At 48.8% G+C, this 20,696-nt stretch overlaps 1 protein-coding gene and 1 long non-coding RNA gene across 5 annotated transcripts in view; one reads left to right on the plus strand and one right to left on the minus strand.

Annotated features, from left to right (window-relative positions):
* Positions 1-1,143: 1,143 nt before the first annotated feature.
* Positions 1,144-20,696, plus strand: part of CALCOCO1 (calcium binding and coiled-coil domain 1) — a 44,518-nt gene continuing 24,965 nt past the window's right edge. The window contains exons 1-4 of one of the 3 annotated variants that reach the window (XM_083490026.1): positions 1,144-1,250; positions 11,890-12,038; positions 19,009-19,114; positions 19,752-19,951. In XM_083490026.1, coding sequence (XP_083346152.1) covers positions 11,898-12,038; positions 19,009-19,114; positions 19,752-19,951 — 447 coding nt within the window. In that variant the 5' untranslated portion in view covers positions 1,144-1,250; positions 11,890-11,897. Of the gene's footprint in view, positions 1,464-11,889; positions 12,039-19,008; positions 19,115-19,751; positions 19,952-20,696 lie in introns of all 3 variants that reach the window. The other 2 variants (XM_083490025.1, XM_083490027.1) reach the window with 2 other exon arrangements.
* Positions 2,145-8,562, minus strand: LOC310700712. Of its 2 annotated transcripts, none has more exons than XR_014522746.1 (3): positions 7,205-8,562; positions 3,086-3,240; positions 2,145-2,566 (listed from the first exon to the last, which is right to left on the minus strand). It is a non-coding gene; the product is annotated as an uncharacterized lncRNA (long non-coding RNA). The 2 variants fall into 2 exon arrangements; XR_014522747.1 differs by lacking the exon at positions 7,205-8,562 and adding an exon at positions 6,150-6,292 and having other exon boundaries at positions 3,086-5,761.

Raw genomic sequence — 20,696 nt, forward strand, 5'->3', positions numbered from 1 at the left:
TCAGAAGCCTCGAAAAGAAGGGATCAGCAGCCTCACCTGTACCAGGGACAGTCTATGGGATATCTAAGAATCCGGGATAGCAGCGGAAAATGGCGCTGGAATAAGGGAATTTCCCGCAAAAAAGGCAAGGTTGACAGCTATGCCTTTAACAAGTTAATTTAGATAAATGTGGGCAAATCGTAGGACTTCCTAGGGCAGGGGGCACAAAGTTGCAATGCTTGCAGCATAGATCAGAAGGGCCTAGGGCAGCAAGCCCTGCCATTCCTCAAGCTACACCAGGCCAGGAGGAGAAAGAACTTGAAAGCCAGGAATTCCAAGGAACAGGGAACAGGAAAACCGGAGACCTGAAAATGAAGAAGGGAACAGAAAGCAGAAGGGGCAGGTGAAACTTGCCTGAGGCTTTGGGGGCAGGCAACAGCTTTTGCATGAAACACCGAGAGCTTTGCATTGCATACCGCCCATCTTTTCCTATCAATTACACTAGAACAGGTGCAGTTTGGCTCTGGCGATGACTCATCACACATGACACCGACTTCCTGTGCCCGATTTCGCTCTCTGCGGGTTTTGGGCGGTATTTGAGAATGCCTCTCTATAGAGTTTCGCACACCTGCGGGTGCACGCGCATTTGTTTTTGTGGATGCGGCTGCAAACCAGCTACTCCCTTTCATCTCTGACTGCATGTATAAACTCTCCATGTGCATGTCGGGGGGTGTATGTGTATGTATGCATGGAGCTGCACATTTTTTGCACGCGTTCCTCCGCTTATTCCTTCCTATTTGTCTGTGCTCCATCGTTGTGCTTCCACGTCTCTTTTCAATCCGTGCAATTGCCCCCCACGAACCCGCGTGTAAACTGCTTGCAATGTTCTTAAAGCACCCAGGCCAGAAGCGGGGCCCTTTACTCCACAAAACCTCCTCAGGATCCCTCGCTTGGGCAACTTGTGCCCCCTTCTGCATTATCTCCTTCCAGCAAACTGCGCCCGTGTCCCCCCAGCCAATGCTGCTCCCTGGAACTTGGAGTCCCCGGGGCCCCATCCTCCCCTTGTTTCTCCGAACCTTGGGACTACGAAGCCCACAATCCTTAGCGGCCTCCCCTGCCTCGCGCGGCTCTTTGGGAGATGCAGTCTCTGCGCTGCGCTCCTGCCCATTTACGAGCAGGCGGCGAGGACTACAATTCCCAGCAGCGCTGCGAGCCTCGCCTGCCTCCGCCTCCCCAGCTGGCTTGAAGGCTGTTATTGTTGTTGCTAAAAGGTTAGTGGAACAGCTGGTTGCTCTCTGGGTAAGAGACGTCTTCGGGATTGGGGAGGGGGACGCGGCTACTTTCTCTCCTCCTCGCCTTTCCTTTGCTGCTCGGAAAGCGGATGGCTCAAACGGACTCGGGGTGCAGTGGGGCGCAATCCTCTATTCCAGGAGCTTTTTAACACCCCCCCACACTTCCTGCGAATGCTGTGAGCAAAACAATATGTAAGCAAAGAGGGGGAGTGACTTGCCTCCCCCGCAGTCAAAGGAGTCGTTTGCAGTGATTTCCACTCCTTCGTCGCTGAAATGAATCTGGGGAGGGCTGGGGAATGCAAGAAACGCTCCAACGGGCCTTTAATCCTGAGCTTGCGGCACAAAGGGTTGAGGTGGTGATGGGGGAAAGAGACCAAGGGAATCTCTGAACCCCTGTACCAGATACTAAGGTCTTTCCTGGCTACTTTTACTTTTCTTTCTTTCTTTCTTTCTTTCTTTCTTTCTTTCTTTCTTTCTTTCTTTCTGCCACCCCCCTCTTTGCACACACAAGCCTCCAGAATCTCTCAGTTTGGAGTCAGCCCAAGCCCTCCTGCCTCCATACTTAATAGGCCTGGGATATTCTATGCCTGCCATGCCTCCCTCCCCTCTGTTCTTCTTATTACTCTCTGTGTCTTGGATATTATTCCTGTCCTGGGGCCTCCCAGAAAATGTATTAACTGTGAATGAGATGCGAGGTCCGCTGCGCGGAGAGGCTTGTGTTTATTTGAAGACAGCCTGGGACTTCTGGTTTCTTGAAAACAAAGTTTCACTTTGTTTGGCTTCCAGCCGCAGGACTCCCAACCCTGACGCCTGCTAGGAGGGCGCTTTTACAGGAGAGTCATAATAGCCTTTCCCGAAACAAGGTGGGGATTGAGCACTCCAAATGGCAAGCCATTTCACCATCCCCTTGTAAAGGAGGAGGATGGGCTCCTCTTGCGTAAGCCTTGCAGCAGGCCAGCCAGGTCCTCTAGGCTTCTCCTTGATCCTTCCCACGCTTCTGCCTGTTAGATGGAGAGATCTGATTGCTGGTTTGTTTTGCTGTACCCTGCACAGACATGTCTGGGCTCTCTGCTGGGCTCTGATTGGTGTTCCTCTTGCAAAAGCACCGCCCAGATGCTCCGGGAGAAGGGAATTTGGCCAAAAGTGCTGGGAGCTGCCAGGCGTTCATTACCCATGTGGTTTGGCCGGGACTCTGCCTGGGTCATGGGGCATATTGGGATAAGCTTGTTGCCTTGACTTGTTGTGTAGATCCGAAAGCATCTCGTGTGACAAGGTTTCATCACAGGCTTCCTCTACTGAGAAAGGTTGGAAGGCCTATTTAGAATCAATCTGAGAAAAAGTGGATTGGTGAGGTTGATCAAATTATGTATGGTGTGTGGAAAGTATACAGAGAAAATGTGTCCGTCCGTCCCCCCATTCTCTCTCTCTAATGTACAAACGGACACGGGTGGCACTGTGGGTTAAACCACAGAGCCTAGGACTTGCCGATCAGAAGGTCGGCAGTTCGAATCCCCGCAATGAGGTGAGCTCCCGTTGCTCTGTCCCTGCTCCTGCCAACCTAGCAGTTTGAAAGCACGTCAAAGTGCAAGTAGATAAATAGGTACCGCTCCGGCAGGAAGGTAAACGGCGTTTCCGTGCGCTGCTCTGGTTCGCCAGAAGCAGCTTAGTCATGCTGGCCACATGACCCGGAAACTGTACGCCGGCGCCCTCGGCCAATAAAGGGAGATGAGGGCCACAACTCCAGAGTCGGCCACGACTGGACCTAATGGTCAGGGGTCCCTTTACCTTTGCCTTTACTCTAATGTACACACTACCTGGGGTCATCCAAGGAAGCTGAGAGGTGGGACATCCAAACAGACAAAAGCATGTACTTCTTCACATATTCATGGAGGATAACTCTGGCAGTCTGGTCACGGTCGTCATAGGGCTATTTCTCTCCTGCTTTGCTGTATGGACTTCCCATGTGCCCCTGTGAGAAACGAGATGAGGAACTAGATGAGCCTTTGGTCTTTTCCAGCAGGGCTGCTGTTAGGTTTCTGTGCACTAAACAATATGTTTGTATGTGTTAAAGTAATTTTCAAGGGTCCGTTTCATGCGCTTGCAAGCACCCAGCCAAGAGATCTGTGCTGTGCACTCCCATCCCTGTGCAACACGCCTGCTACTCCAGCAGCAACATAGAACTTGGTTATTTGATCCTTAAGTTACGCTAATAAGAATCTAAGAATTGCTTTGCCCTTGCTGGGTGACAGCAACGTTCATATCACTCCGCATTCCCTCTTCCATCCCATTGTGCTGGCACAACCATTCAGTTGAATATCACCCATATTTGTGCAAAGTTTGGGGTGAGAAAACCCTCCTCTTTCTAAAAAAGCTATTGTGCTACCATGAAGACTAGAAACTTTTCATTTTTTAAAAAAAATACTCAGCGCTGCAGCATGCCAAAGTTTCACATGAGACCTCTTCATTACTAGTCTGGGCAGGCTCCAAGATTTGCAGGCAAGGGAGCAGAGAAGTATCAGATATGGTTATATCATTAGGAAACAAATCAGTTCCTTGCATTGTCTCAAGGCCAAAGTTAATAATAATTGCTGTATATGGTAAAAGTCAAGAGTGCTGGTATCTGGACTACATTCCACCGTAGATGACTGATGCCTTACCTTGATGACAAATAATCCTTTTCACCCTGCCTTCAAATTTACGGTGCTATGAGCTTGGGTCTCTGTTTAGCCGCTTTGCAGCTGGTCTTTATTGTTATGTTTTGTTTTTATAAATGTATAAGCTTGAGGTCCCCAGTAAAACGTATTTTCTCTAGTGCAGCAAATTCAAATCAAAATAAATAAACAAGACCAGTAAAGTCACAAAACCAGCAGGCCATAGCCAGATGACAAAACTCTAGAAAAGCCATCCCATTAAAGAAAAAAGGAAAAGTTGGAATGTCTGGGCAAATAAGCAAATGTCTCTTGCCTAGTATCAACATCAGTTTGGGTATCAGACAAGCTTTTCTGGGGGAAACGTCCCAAATATGCAACACCACAACCAATAAAGACCTTTATCTTGTTATCTCCCACCTGACTTTTGATGTTCATATGTTGACCCTGAGGATGCATATAAGGGGACTCTTATAATGACCTCTACCATGCGCCCAGTGAGTTCCAGCAGCCCAGTTTGTCCGTGGGATCTGCTCCCTTGTAGGCAGAGGCCAATAGTTAACACCTGGGAAGACCACGGATGAGGGCAGGAAATGCCAGCGAAATAATCTGGGCACCCTAGGGACGCCGTGTTATTTCTGTTGCTGAAACCGGACATGAATGTTGTTTTTATTCTGAGAATCTTCTGTGAGCCTCTTTGAGAGCCTCTCGGGTCTACGATGCGGGGAATATTAGTGTTCTAAAATAAATACATATAGAACAGGCTCATATTGTAGGAGCAGTCCTTTATATATGCTGTGCTCTGGGCAAAAGTAAAGAGAGTGCTGTCTGCCAGTGGCCCACACAAGAAAGAAATCTCCAGTTCCTCGATTCTTTAGGTTAAGTCGGTGGTTTTCAAACACTCTGCAGGGAATTTTTCATCTGTTGACTTCTGTGCTAAGGAAATCCTATACTGTACATTTGCCACAGAACCAATTAGTATTGCAATGCATTCTGGGATGCGTGCCAGTCGCCCAGTAAATTTATATGCAGTGCCAACTGGGCCTGTTGGATCTAGCTGTTGCCCCACACCAAGAGTGGCTACAGGGGACACAAATAGTAGTGGGTGAACTGTCTTTCAAGGAAATTTGGTCACCTCTGTTGGTGTTTTGAGTGAGGAGCCCACAGTGAGCGTTTAAGGAACCCCTGAATTTCTCCTCACAACACATTGGACTACTGGGTCCAGTGAAATCGGTGAGTGTCCGAATTCTTACTCATCTCTAAGCCAAGTCTGTACTAGTTTCTAGTCTCTTGGTTTTCCCAGCTATATGCCATGGCACTGCTACCTGGGGATGGAAATAAAACTTCATGGAGAACACCAGCAAATCGTTCTCACCTCCGTCGCTGGTCTTTCAGTTCCAGTTATGGGCAGCACTGGCAAAACCTGAACTCTTAATTTCTTTACTGCCAAAAGCCTTTTCAGCCATGCCCCACCCACTTGACAATGGAAGTGCAGCAAATCTATGTGAAGCAGTGGAGACCTATCTTCCTATTACATAATATTATATAGCATTTTTGTAAGATGAAATGGAGCGTTTGAGCAAAACAAGCAGGCCAGCGGCTCCAGTAAGCAGAGGAAACAAATGAGTGGCCCAGGCTGGCTTTCTCGTGTTCCCTTGGTTGTTGCTGCCGCCACCCGCATTAATAATAATAATAACAATAATAATAATAATAATGTCCCGTCCATCTGACTGGGTCGCCCCAGCCACTCTGGGCAGCTTCCAACATACAGTACAGTGGTACCTCAGGTTAAGAACTTAATTCATTCTGGAGGTCCGTTCTGAACCTGAAACTGTTCTTAACCTGACGTACCACTTTAGCTAATGGGTCCTCCTGTTGCCGCTGCACCTCCGCCACACGATTTCTGTTCTCATCCTGAAGCAAAGTTCTTAACCCGAGGTACTCTTTCTGGGTTAGCGGAGTCTGTAACCTGAAGCGTATGTAACCTGAAGTGTCTGTAACCCAGGCTACCACTGTACAGTCATACCTCGGATTACAGAAGATTCAGGTTGCGTTTTTTCAGGTTACGAACGCGCTGAAACCCGGAAGTATTGGAACGGGTTGCTTCCGGGTTTTGGCGGTCACGCATGCACAGAAACGCTAAATTGCTCTCTGCGCATGTGCTGCTGGTTGCAAACGTGCCTCCCCCATGGATTACGTTCGCAATCGAGCGTCCACTGTATATGAAAACACAACAAAACATTACATGTTAAAAAGCTTCCCTATACAGTGGTACCTCGGGTTACATATGCTTCAGGTTACAGACGCTTCAGGTTACAGAGTCCGCTAACCCAGAAATATTACCTCGGGTTAAGAACTTTGCTTCAGGATGAGAACAGAAATCGTGCGGCGGCGTGGCAGCAGCAGTGGGAGGCCCCATTAGCTAAAGTAGTGCTTCAGGTTAAGAACAGTTTCAGGTTAAGAACGGACCTCCAGAACGAATTAAGTTCTTAACCCAAGGTACCACTGTACAGGGCTGCCTTCAGATGTCTTATAAAGGTTATAGTTACTCATCTCTTTGACATCTTATGGGAGGGCGTTCTGTACTTGTTTGCATGCATGCACAGCAGGGTGAGGGAAGTCTGGGGTCCGAGAAAGCAGTCAGCCCAGCTGAGCAAGCAAGCTAACAGGTGAAGGGGGTGATCTAGAGCGAGCAGGCAGGCATCGTTGTCACCAAGGAGGGGGAAGTGTTTCCCCCCTTTGTCTGCCACCACCACCATCAGAAGGAAGTGTGCCCTTCAAAATGCACCCTTCCATCTGTCGGGATCAGCACAGGGCGAAGGGGAGAAAGACTTTCTCTTCGTTCCCTTCTCCATGAGTGGTGTCAGCAGTGGGATCCTGGGATTGGGCAAGCTGTGAGGGGATGGGGGATTTGGAAGAGGGTAGGGGATAGGCGGGATTGGTGAGCAACGCATTCAGGGGCATAGCTGTCAAGCGTCCCTTATTTGGAGGGATAGTCCCTTATCCCAGTGCCATGTCCCGCTGCTGTCCCTTATTGATGGATGTCCCTTAAATTTCCCAGGTTTCAAAGGAAGCAGCTCCTCTCCCTGCCGGCCAGGGAGGAGGGAGGCTCCAACTGTGTTTCTTGGCTGCCCGGCCCGCCCCCCTCCGGCCTCCTTTCATCAGCCTCAGCCCCTGGGAGCCCCTCCCCGCCAGCCCCTGGGAGCCCCCCCCCCCCGCCTTGGGCCTTTCTGCCGCCATCCTCCTCGCGGCCGCCGAACTGAGTGTCTCTGCCTGGGGCCTCACCTCTGCCCGTCGCCGCTGCTCCCGCTCCTGCTAGGCCGTACTGCAGCTGTGCCGCCGAAGGACCCGGATGAGATGGGCAGCCTGGCATGGCCTATGAATTGCTAAGGAGCCTTGAGAGGAGAGTGAGGGCAACCATAGAGAATGCAGTTCAGAGAGAGGAGGAGGCGGAGGAGTAGGCGTGGGCAGGTGTTCCAAGGGCTACAAGGGAAGGACCGCAAGCGCTTCTCCCATAGATTTGTAGTGGTAGACTAGCATAGATGGTCTGATCTGCGGCTTTACTTTGGGCGCTATTCCCCCCCCCCTCCTCCCGCCCCGCCTGATGGAATTGAGAGCTGCAGATGGAGCACGAGAAAAAAGATACAGAACTGCAGCAGCATCTTTGTAGCTTGGGCTTCGTTTTGTGCCAAAAGTGGTTGCTGCTTGTAGTTATTTAATTGCAGTGTTTCATCGGCTGGTGTCTTGAGCAGCAACCTCTGGAAACGAAGGGCTAAAAACCGGCGCTGCTCTCCCAAATTATCTGGTCCCTTTTAACTTCGTATTTCAGCTGGTTGACTAAAATCCCTTTTTTTTGGCTGCCGGTCCCTTATTTTCAAATCTGTAAGTTGACAGCTATGCTCAGGGGTGCCAGCCCCACTTAAGAACACAATACAAACCCTGCTAGATAAGGCCAACGGCCTATTTATTCCACCAGCCCGTCCTCACAATGGCCAGCCTACACACTGGACCTCAGCACAACAGCACTTCCGCATTTCTCGGCAATTGGTATTCAGAAGTCTATTGCCTCTGACAGCGAAGGGAACTGTCGTGGGAGATCCTGATTCAAATCTCTGCCCATTCAGTAATGAAACTTGCTGTGTGGCTCGGATGCAATGTCTCCCTCAGCCTATCTTCCTCCTATCACATTGGTTGTGTGAATAAAAGATTTGAATGCAGCCATGTGCCCTTTCCACTGAAGGTGCCAGAGACATTGTTACGCTTAATTATAATAATGCCAAACGAACACCGATAAAGGTGGCCAACCTGTCTGGGTGTGGCTGTTCACTCCCTCCCACAACTCTGCATTGCACAGTTGTTGTCATTAGTTTTCAGGACAGGAGGATGACCTGGTTGTGTCATTTCCTGTAACCAACATTGGCCTACCTCTGTGATTTTACAGAGCGACGGAATCCAATCTCACGCTAAGTCTCTTGTTCTGTTGGTGCGAGGATTTCTCCTTGCCTGACAGGGCATTAACCCATCTCTCCTCCCCCCCCCCCAGTCTAAATCTGCTGTAGGGGTTACCTCAACCCTCTAGAGCAAATTTGGGGAGGGTGTGGCGTGCACAATTGGGGGGGGGTGTTGGCATTTGTGGTGCACAAGCAAAATTCCTTGCATTGGCAAGATGCAGTTGGTGAATAATCCAGTTGTTGTTTAGTCGTGTCCGACTCTTCGTGACCCCATGGACCAGAGCACGCCAGGCACTTCTGTCTTCCACTGCCTCCCACAGTTTGGTCAGACTCATGTTTGTAGCTTCGCAAACACTATCCAACCATCTCGTCCTCTGTCGTCCCCTTCTCCTTGTGCCCTCCATCTTTCCCAACATCAGGGTCTTTTCCAGGGAGTCTTCTCTTCTCATGAGGTGGCCAAAGTATTAGAGCCTCAGCTTCAGGATCTGTCCTTCCAGTGAGCACTCAGGGCTGTTTTCCTTAAGAATGGAGAGGTTTGATCTTCTTGCAGTCCATGGGACTCTCAAGAGCCTCCTCCAGCACCATAATTCAAAAGCATCAATTCTTCGGCGATCAGCCTTCTTTATGCTCCAGCTCTCACTTCCATACATCACTACTGGGAAAACCATGGCTTTAACTATACGGACCTTTGTTGGTAAGGTGATGTCTCTGCTTAATAATCCAGAATCTCATGCAAAAAGTGGGTTCCAGGCATGTTCGTTTTCTAAATCCCTCACTCACAGAATATCAACACATTATCGCCTCTGTGGTGTAGTGGTTAAGAGCGGTAGTCTCCTAATCTGGGGAACCGGGTTCGCATCTCCGCTCCTCCACATGCAGCTGCTGGGTGACCTTGGCTAGTCACACTTCTCTGAAGTCTCTCAGCCCCACTCACCTCACAGAGTGTTTGTTGTGGGGGAGGAAGGGAAAGGAGAATGTTAGCTGCTTTGAGACTCCTTAAAGGGAGTGAAAGGCGGGATATCAAATCCAAACTCCTCCTCCTCCTCCTCTTCTTCTTCTTCTTCTTCTTCTTCTTCTTCTTCTCTTTCTCCCGCCAAATTTCCCCATTGCCACCACCCCTTGAAGCCTCATAGCTGCATATTCCTGCACTGATCCTCAGAGTCCCTTCCAACTCTATGATTTTTCTGCCATGTCCTGAACTTAACCCATTAGCCCTACTGAAACAACGCCTTATACACAATGGCGCTGAATCACATTCATTCACTCTTTATCTTTGCCTCCCCTCTCCCTCTGGTGACTTTCCTCATTGTCTCAGTGCAGACTGTAAGCTCCTTGGAGCGGAGACTTGCCACACACACACACACTCTTCAATGCAGTGGTATAAATCAGTCGTGACACTTCATAATGAACAGGTCCTCGTAGTTGTGGAAATACAATCTGCAAAAGATCGAGGGGGTGATATTTCTGTGTCCTGCGTAGCTCTGACCTTTCCTCGTGATCTCTATCAACGCTGCTCTGCAAATGCATCCCCCACTGCCCATTGCATCCTTACATTTCCCCTTCCTGCCTGAAGGCAACATTTTGCTGAAAGTTTCCTAGTTGCGCAGAACAAAAACACAAAACCCAGTTATTGGATTGGGAATGAAATGCGTCAGGGGTGAGGGACCTCAGGCCTGGGCCCGGAATGTGGCCCTCCAGGGTTCGCTTTCTGGCCCTTAAAACTCTCACCAGGCCATGCTTCACAAACTTCCTTGAGTGCTTTGACTGCCGGAATGAGTTCTTGTTTGCCTGGGTGGGAGGTTAGAGAGATATGTGCAGAATCTAGCCTACTTTACAAAGGTGAAATTCGTGTTCGTTCCTCACCTGCTTTTGCATACTCTCCAATATTTATCTGATGAAAGTAGGGATATCCTATTCCATCGTTATCATCATTTTACTATTTATACCCCACCGATCTGACTGGGTTGCCCCGGCCACTCTGGGCAGCTTCCAAAATATATACAGATATAATATAACATTAAGCATATTTTTTAAAAAACTTCCCTATACAGGGCTGCCTTCAGATGTCTTCTAAAAGTTGTATAGTTTCTTCTTGGCTCGGGGGTAGCATAACTCCAGACCCTCCAACATTTCTCTGATGAAAATAGGGACGTCCTTAGGGAAAGCAGGACATTCCAGGATCGAACTGGAAACCAGGACGGCTTCTGTAAATCTGGGACTGTCCTTGGAAAATAGGGACATGGTTCTTTTTTGCCCCTGATCCCTCCCACCAGTGACATTTGGCCCTTGAAAGATTGCCCAGAATGTGGCCCTCAGACGGGAAATAGTTCCCCACTTCTGAAGTACATGGGATTAAGCACACATGCATAATAAGCAGATAATTGCACTGCAGTCTTATTTTGATCCACGGAATTTGTAATTTGTTGGGGTAGGAGAGGATAACAAGGTCAGGCCAGAGCTGCGTGCCTGATGCAATCACATCATCCAGATGTGGAAACCGAAACTGTGCTGAGAAGTTTGCATCCAAAGAATCAACATAGTGCAATCCTGTTTATTATTAGAATCGTACCTCGGATGTTGAATGGAAATCCGTTCCGGAAGTTGGGTTGACTTCCAAAACGTTCGGACACCAAGACGCGGCTTGTGATTGGCTACAGGAAGCTCCTGCAGCCAATTAGAAGCTGTGTCAGACATTCGGGTTCCAAAGAACATTCGCAAACTGGAACACTCACTTCTGGGTTTGCGGCATTCAGGAGCCAAAACATTTGACATGTAAGGCGATTGGGATCCAAGGTACGACTGTAAAGGTCAAAGACCCCTGACAGTTAAGTCCAGTCGCAAACGACTCTGGGGTTGCGGCGCTCATCTCGCTTTACTGGCCGAGGAAGCCGACGATTCTCCGCAGATATTTTTTCCGGGTCACGTGGCCAGCATGACTAAGCCGCTTCTGGCGAAACCAGAGCAGTGCACAGAAACGTCATTTACCGCTGGAGGGGTACCTATTTATCTACTTGCACTTTGACGTGCTTTCAAACTGCTAGGTTGGCAGGAGCTGGGACCGAGCAACGGGAGCTCACCCCGTCACTGGGATTCGAACCACCGATCTTCTGATTAGCAAGCCCTAGGCTTAGTGGTTTAGACCACAGTGCCCCCCACATCTCAGGAATAAATTCCATATTATTCAATGCAGCGTACTCCCATAAGGGTTGTGGCCTCGATGTGTCCCCCCCCCAAGCTGGGCAGATATTTCTGTTGTGGAAGACAACTTTCCACCCCACCCCCCTAAAAAGAAAAAAGACTGGCCCCTGCCCCACTGAGCTTACAATCTCGATTTCAACAGTGGGGAAGAGAAGCCTGATGAAATGTCCAGATGTTTGGTGGGTGGGGTGTCCATGCCTGTGGAGCTAGTTCAGATTCCTGCCTTGCAGGGGGTTGTACTAGATGACCCCTGGGGTCCCCTCCAACTCTACAATTTTGTGGCCTTCCTTCCCCCACTAACCACCCTCATTTGCCTCACAGCCGCCAAGATGGAAGAAGTACAGTCCCAACCTGGCGTGGCTTTTCTGAATGTGACCTCCAGCTACGTGCCCCACACCAAGGTGGAGTGTCACTACAGCCTGCCGCCTGGCATGAAGCCGTCTGCCAGAGACTGGATTGGGATATTTAAGGTATTTCAGCTGGGGAGTTGGGGGGGAGGGAAAGTGGGACACACTACAGTGTTAGAAACTCAGATATACAGTGGTGCCCCACAAGACGAATGCCTCGCAAGACAGAAAACTCGCTAGATGAAAGAGTTTTCTGTTTTGGAGGTGCTTCGCAAAACGAATCTCGTATGGGCTTGCTTCGCAACGACAATGTCTTGCAAGTTCCTGCTGGGTTTTTTTCCCTTTCCCCCCCTTTTTCTAAGCCGCTAAGCCGCTTATCAGCTGATCCGATCAGCAGATAAGCCGCTAATAGCGCTAAGCCGCTTATCAGCTGATCTGATCAGCAGATAAGCCGCTAAAAGCCTCTAAAAGCCGCTAATAGCGCTAATCCGCTAATCCTTCAATGGGCTTGCTTCGCAAGACGAAAAAAACCGCTAGACGAAGAGAATCACAGAACGGATTCTTTTCGTCTTGCGAGGCACCACTGTATAAGCTAGGCGCCAAATGGCTCCTTAAATCAAGGTTACAATCACCAAAATGGAAAGTCTAGTTGCCCTTTGGGGGCAAGAGGGCTCTAAACCAGTGTTTCCCAACCTTTTTTGGGCAAAGGCACACTTGTTTCATGAAAAAAATCTCGAGGCACACCACCATGCCAGATGGGGAAAGGTCACTTTTTACTTATGTAAAAAAAAAAATAGTAACAGCATAGAAGGTAATGGTTAGGCTAGCATCCCTCTTCCAAATATGCTAGGTTTTTATTTGCAGGGACTGTTCTACATGGGAAAGCATTCAGCACTGTCATTCTCCCATCTGCCATCTGAATTGGTACTATTCTGGGTCAACTTACTCTGCTGCATGTGTAGATGAAAATGGCACCAAGTGTGGGGGAGGGGGCAGAACAGGTTTCAGGTACAGGATATTAAGCATACACGTACTTCAGATTGAACTGGTTGCTTGCTTTGCAAGTTTTCATTTCCCAAATGACTGCCTTGGCAAGCGCAATACCTACCAGGCTCAACGCCGGTCTCGCGCTGCTGCTTCCCGCGCTCTCAAGGACCCGGGAGGAGGAAGGCGTGAAGGCAATCCCGAAGGCGCGAAAACCTCGCACATGCGCAGGCCTTCCGCCTGCGACAGCCCAGTAGGCCGGCCGAAGCGAGCGGCGATGGGATGTGGGAGGGAGCTCGCTCGCCGCCCCGCGTGTGCCTATGTGGGGCACGTTACAGCCCCGTGACGTCAGCGCCACGCAGGCAGCCAGGCAGGCAGACGGCGAGAGCCCCGCACTGGGCGGCCTCTCCTCGCCCGACTCGCCCGCCTCCCTCCCACGGCACACCAGGCAACGTCTCGCGGCACACTAGTGTGCCGCGGAACACCGGTTGGGAAACACTGCTCTAAACCCTTGTTTTTTCAAATGATGGACTGAGTCTCAGTTAAACACCTGGCTAATTCAGATGACAAACTTGAGCTAGGTTAAGAGCTTTGAGAACTTGAAGAAGAAAAGGCACTTGATCCAGGGATAGTCCAAATATCTATTGGCCTATTCCGACCTCTTTTTCTTAATGGTGACATGGTCCATTCATAACATAAGAATGTTCTTCACAATTGTGAGCAGGGCTGTGAGGTGGGGTAAGCTAAGACAAATGGCAAGAATTTCTATTTTATTTTTTGAAATAATTTTGATTTGATTTTACAACTGTAAAATTATAGCAATACAGTGGTACCTCGGGTTAAGTACTTAATTCGTTCCGGGGGTCCGTTCTTAACATGAAACTGTTCTTAACCTGAAGCACCACTTTAGCTAACGGGGCCTCCTGCTGCTGCTGCGCCGCGGGAGCACAATTTATGTTCTCAACCTGAAGCAAAGTTCTTAACCTGAAGCACTATTTCTGGGTTTGCGGAGTCTGTAACCTGAAGTGTATGTAACCCAAGGTACCACTGTACAAAATACATATCCATATTTAGAGATTTTTCCAAATCTCTAGACTTCCCACCTTCCCCTCCATGGGTCCTATTGTCAACCTTTTCAGCTGCATACTGTTTCATAATCCATATTTTATATTTCTCCATTTTATCATTATTTACTATATTACAAGCATTATTGCAATCCTGCTAATGTTTTCATCTGCTTACATTGGTCTGTCAGGCCAATTGTAATTTCCCTCCATTTTTAATTAAAGTTTTGGTCGTCTTGGTTCCTGAACTTTCCAGTCAGTTTTGTCATTTCAGCATAATCCAACAGCTTAGTTTGCCATTCTTCTCTGGTGGGGACATTGTCTTCTTTCCATCTCTGGGCTAGTTATATCTGTGCAGCTATTGTCATGTACATAAAAAGTCTTTTCTGCTCCCTAGGAATATCAGTACCTAGAATTCCTAATAGAAAAACTTCTGGGGTTTTTTCAACTCATTATATATCATTTCCCAGAATGCTTTTATTACCTTACAGGTCCACCACATACAGTGGTACCTCGGGTTAAGTACTTAATTCGTTCTGGAGGTCTGTACTTAACCTGAAACTGTTCTTAACCTGAAGCACCACTTTAGCTAATGGGGCCTCCTGCTGCTGCCGCGCCGCCAGAGCACGATTTCTGTTCTCATCCTGAAGCAAAGTTCTTAACCTGAAGCACTATTTCTGGGTTAGCGGAGTCTGTAACCTGAAGCATATGTAACCTGAAGCATATGTAACCCGAGGTACCAATGTATGGTAAAAAGTGCCTTCCTTTTCTTCACATTTTCAGCTGATATTTGTACTTATACATTTTTGGTGACATACAAACTGCAACAGTTGTTCACTGCTCCTGCTCAGGCTGCACAGAAAAAAAGCATCTTTGTTCCAGAAATTCATTCCGATTGTGCAGACAAAATATAACAGATAGAATTCTACAGGATGGGGTATTAGCGTGTGAAAACAGTCCAGATTCAATGATCCCCAGGCATGCACCTCCAGACAGTGGAGGTGCCAGGCATCTTTACTTGGTCACAAGTGGTTGGAAGCCAGGTGCAAAATGTGCCTGGCACCTGGCTAATTTCGAACACAGGACACATACCGTATTTTTCGATCTATAAGATGCACTTTCCCCCTCCTAAAAAGTAAGGGAAATGTGTGTGCGTCTTATGGAGCGGATGCAGGCGGGAGGCTCTGCTCAGCGCTCCCTTTAAAAAGCCGCGTGGAGCGTGTGTGTGGCTCTTTAAAGGGAGCACGGCTCTTGGGGGAGCCTTCCTCCCACTGCCCGGGAGAGGCTGTGTGTGGCTATCCCATAAACCAGGACAGCAAGCGGGATTGCTGCGCAGCGATCCCACTTGCTGTCCTGGCTTCTGGCTTAGCCCCAAGCAGCCTCTTCCGGGCAGGGGGAGCCTTCATCCCCCTGCCTGGGAGAAGCTGCGCGCGGCTATCCCATAAGTCGGGACAGCAAGAGGCTATCCCAGAAGCCAGATCCCTCTTGCTGTTCTGGCTTCTTCTGGGATTCAGAATATTTTTTTTCTTCTTTTCCTCCTCCAAAAACTAGGTGCGTCTTACAGAGCGAAAAATGTGGTATGTTCTTGTGATGAATATGGGTTGCTCGTGCGTAAGTTACCGCTACTCCTGGCTAAGTTGGCTTGTTAAACCTTTCCTGTCTGGACAGCCCTTCACTTCATGGCTGCCTCAGTCGCTAGCAGAATCCGTCAGTGGGCGTTTCTTAAACCTTTTCCAGCATAAAAGCTGTTTGACGCCAAGTCTCCTCCTACTCTCCCTGCATGGAAGTCTTCTGCGCAGGGAGGGTGTGGGTAGCGGAGGACCCGTGCTCTCCCCGCTGGTGTCCAGCGAAGAGTCCTGGAGCCCTCTCGCCGATTCCCCCATCTGCCCCCCTTTATCCCTGGTGTTGCGCTGATTTCCTTCCCCAGCTGAGCTGCCTCTCTCCCTGCTGGGTCCCTCTCCAGCATCACTTGAGAGCCTTCCCTCCGCCTCTGGCTCCGATGTCAGTTCCCTGACAGTTCTCATTTCCCTCAGCTGTTGCTTTATTGCCTTTATATATGCCACCCTTTTCTCCAAAGAGCTTGAGGCAGCATATCCTGCTCTCCCCCGCTCCATCCCCACTACAACCCTGCGAGGTGAACAAGCCTGATAGGCTGTCATTGACCCAAGGTCACGCAGTGAGCTTTATGGCCAGGTAAGGATTCGAACCCTGGTTTCGTGGATCCTCACTCAGAGAGGGCCTTGACTGCACTGTTGATGCACACAATTGCCAATTCTGGTCTGCACAAAGAGCAGGATGAGATGTGAGAGTCCTGAAGGTGGAGAGTGGGCTATACCACTTCAGACTGCCAGTGACGAGGGTGTCTCATTTTCACAGTGCTCTTCCGCATTTTATTTTTTGGGGGGGAGCTTTGTAAATAGAACGCCAACACAGTAGGAGGCTGATTTTCTCGTTCTCCCGCTTTGAGCCTGCTGTTACAGGATGTTCTATATACAGGGGAGCGTTAAAAATGCAATTTCTTCCCTTCCACCCTGCTCCATGTCTTAAGACCCAACGTCCATCCAGTGTGGTCCTTGGGGGAAGGGGAAGGGAGGAGAGAGAAAAGGAGGAACACAGTCCCTTTGTGCAGCACAGTGGAGGGCTGTTTATGCAGGCGCAGGCTGCGGGTTTCCTTTTCTGTCCCGCTCTCATTAGAAATTGAAATTCAGGGACCCAAGTCAGTATTCTTCCTTCCTGCCTGCCCCCAACAGTACTGGAGAAATGGCTTCCCAACTCAAACTGAATTGGGGGGGGGGCAGGAAAGCCTGGGATAGATAGATAGATAGATAGATAGATAGATAGATAGATAGATAGATAGATATAATTTATTATGGTCAAAGACCAGCTTGCATATCAGAATAAAAACAGCGTTCATAAAGATAAAAAATAAATTTAGCGCAGATTGCAGCAATAGCTCATGAGTTAAAATTGAGATACAGTGGTACCTCGGGTTAAGTACTTAATTCATTCCGGAGGTCCGTACTTAACCTGAAACTGTTCTTAACCTGAAGCACCACTTTAGCTAATGGGGCCTCCTACTGCCGCTGCGCTGCTGGAGCACGTTTTCTGTTCTCATCCTGAAGCAAAGTTCTTAACCTGAAGCACTCTTTCTGGGGTAGTGGAGTCTGTAACCTGAAGCGTATGTAACCTGAAGCGTATGTAACCCAAGGTACCACTGTGTATACATACACCCTTACAACTGAGATTTGGGCTGCCCATAAAGGTTGACCGAGGTGCTCCAAAGGGTGACTTCAGCTTTTCCCTAATAAGCTATTTTATTCTAGAGGATGATCTGTGCCTACAAATCTGGGTGCAGAATCTGGCTACCAGCCAGGTCGTCTTGTGATCTTTGCCTAAGAGGAGAGAATTAAGTTTAGACTTGTCTGAAAGACTGGCGAGCCTCTTCAGCAAAGGATCGATGGTGTCTCTATGAATCTCAGCTTTAAAAGGACATCTAAATATATATATATATATATGTTCAGGGCTTCCTATTTCCCCTAATGGGCAGGCGCAAAGTCTCTGTGCGTACGGGACTCTTCTATAGGAGCCTTCCAGAACCAGTGAGGGCAAGGCCAAGCTTCTAGCAAGAGTGAAAGCCCTTCTTGGGTTTCTGGATGCGAGTAAATAGAGATATGTTGCTGGAGCGGCTACGTATCTCCCGTTTTCTATGATTTTATAATCGGGGACCCTTGTACAGTCCTGTTGTCTCCCTATGCCCATGATTCTTTGCCTAACCACGGAAGCCTAGGTTTGCGTTGAGACTCAGGACTTGAGAAATTCCTCCTCCATCCTGGAGGTGCCAAACAGTGCTTGTTTAGTCCTGTTGCTGCTGGTGTTAAGGGTGAAATGTAGATGCAGTTGTCACTGAGACAGTTCAGAATGAGGCAGAAGAGTCACAGAAGGTTAGAGCCAGGAGGGACCTCTGAGCTCATCTGCTCTGCTGTACCCAAAGAACCCCGGCTCCTACCGCGTTTTGAGGATGGGAAGGGGCAAAGGGTAGCCCAAGCCAGATTCAAAAGTGAAAGAGTCTGCAATATTCCCTGAACCTCTTGTGCGTCCCTCATCCTGTATAATAATGTGCTGAGCTAAGCAAGATGCCCTAGGGACGCAGGTGGCGCTGTGGGTTAAACCACAGAGCCTAGGACTTGCCAATCAGATGGTCGGCAGTTCGAATCCCCGCCACAGGGTGAGCTCCCGTTGCTCAGTCCCAGCTCCTGCCAACCTAGCAGCTTGAAAGCACGTCAAAGTGCAAGTAGATAAATAGGTACCGCTCCAGCAGGAAGGTAAACGGCATTTCCGTGCACTGCTCTGGTTCGCCAGAAGCGGCTTAGTCATGCTGGCCACATGACCCAGAAGCTGTACGCCGGCTCCCTTGGCCAATAAAGTGAGATGAACGCCGCAACCCCAGAGTCGGTCACGACTGGACCTAATGGCCAGGGGTCCCTTTACCTTTAAGCAACATGCCCTAGGGGAAGCTCTGGGGACATGGGCTACTCTCACGCTCTCTTCCCATTCCCTTCCCCAGGTGGAGTCCTCCCCCCCCCCCCCCAAATTTTATTTATTCATTTTATAACACAACTAAACAACCCAAACAGAAAAAAACAAACAATACAACCCAATTCTTGTCTTATCCTTATTGTTTCTAAACATTGTTAGACGGGCTTCCCCAAGTCCCCCCTATCTGATTTTCATTTTACCTCATCTTTAGCTGTTTACAGTGGTACCTCAGCTTAAGTACTTAATTTGTTCCGGAGGTCCGTTCTTAACCTGAAACTGTTCTTAACCTGAAGCACCACTTTATCTAATGGGGCCTCCCGCTGCCGCCAGAGCACAATTTCTGTTCCCATCCTGAAGCAAAGTTCTTAACCTGAGGTACTATTTCTGGGTTAGCGGAGTCTGTAACCTGAAGCATATGTAACCCGAGCTATCACTGTACATATATCATAATTTTTAACCATTTTTTTTATCACACTTTTACCATAAAAATCTTCACATTTTATCACTAGGTGGAGTCCTCTTCAGTGCGTGATTATTATACCTTTGTGTGGTGCACAGTTCCAGATGGAGGAGCTTCCGCAGGAGCCCTTCTTCACTGTAATGTTCAGTTCCAAGGTGGGTGTTAGGAGGTCCGATGGTCCGCATCAGGTTACTCATGGCTAGAGATGCCAAAGCAATGCTTAAATTGTGCTTTTCTAAAACAAGGCGGGTGGCGCTGTGGTCTAAACCACAGAGCCTAGGGTTTGCCGATCGGAACGTCGGCGGTTCGAATCCCCGCGATGGGGTGAGCTCCCGTTGATCGGTCCCGTCTCCTGCCCACCTTGCAGTTCGAAAGCACGTCAAAGTGCAAGTAGATAAATAGGTACTGCTCTGGCGGGAAGGTAAATGGCATTTCCGTGCGCTGCTCTGGTTCGCCAGAAGCGGCTTAGTCATGCTGGCCACATGACCCGGAAGCTGTCTGCGGACAAACGCTGGCTCCCTCCGCCGCCATCGCCATCAACCCCTGCCACTCGCAAGACACAGGTAAGCAGGCACCAGGGCTCGTGGTGCTCTTGAATCATTTTTTTCCCCAAAATATAGTCTGGCCCCCTACAAGGTCTGAGGGGCAGTGAACTGGCCCCCTGCTGAAAATGTTTGCTGACCCCTGTTCAAGAGCCTCATTTCTTTCCTTTGCTGCAGTGTCAACCATTTTGCTTTCTTCAGACTGTACGTAACGCAGATCAGTAAACAAACCAATTTGTTGTGTTTACAGCCAGCTACCTGCCCAAGCCAGGCCCCCAGCAGTACCAGTTCCGCTATGTGGATCGCCGTGGGGAGGTGCGTGGTCAAAGCTCCCCTTTCCAGTTCAGCGAGCCACGGCCCATGGATGAGCTCGTCACTCTGGAGGAGGCGAGCGATGACGGTGGGGGCACCGACATGTTGCTGGTGGTTCCCAAGGCCGCCCTGCTGGAGGTAACGTACTCCCAAGCAACACCCTGAATTTCAGAAGCCCCCTGACTGTTCAGCCAGGCGGATCATTTGCCCAACAGTGCCCATCATCCGTAGACCTTGGCTGTGCCGTTCAATGCTGATGGCAGCTGGGAGCCCAGTAAAATCCACACAGGTTTCCCACCACTAAAATAATGACTTGGCCTTGAAAGCAACATGGTATGGTCTTTCCCAAACTGTACCACATCGGTATGCAGGCGGGAAATCGTATTTTGAATTCTCCCTGTGGAAGCAGTCTTCCTGTAGATGGAAAGCTAATTCATCTAGTAAAAGACTACACTAATCTTCTTCTCTGTGATTTCCATGTCCAGCAGGGGTGTGTGTCTCTTTTAATAAATTTAGAGGACTCACATATCTGCTCCTTCAAGTCTATTTTTCCCATTTCATTTCACTTTTAATTTGTATACCGCCTTTCTAAATTACTATATTCAAGGTGGTTTATGAGCTCTGGAAACCACAAAAGAGACAGCAAAGATCACACACCTAAGAACAACCTGATCTGATCCAAAAAAAGCCATGATAAAAGCATAACTTTAAAATAAACAGCCTGTATCAAATAAAAGCAATATGCAACAATCCATTAGAATGTAATCGTAAACAGTAAAATTAAATATCTGCAAATAATTATTGAACAGTTTACACTGGACCATTACAATAATCGCTAAAAACAAGTCACAATGCATACAAACCATACAAAAGAATCAAATTG

This window comes from Podarcis liolepis (assembly GCF_965112155.1).
Source record: "Podarcis liolepis genome assembly, chromosome: 2".
Taxonomy (NCBI): domain Eukaryota; kingdom Metazoa; phylum Chordata; class Lepidosauria; order Squamata; family Lacertidae; genus Podarcis; species Podarcis liolepis.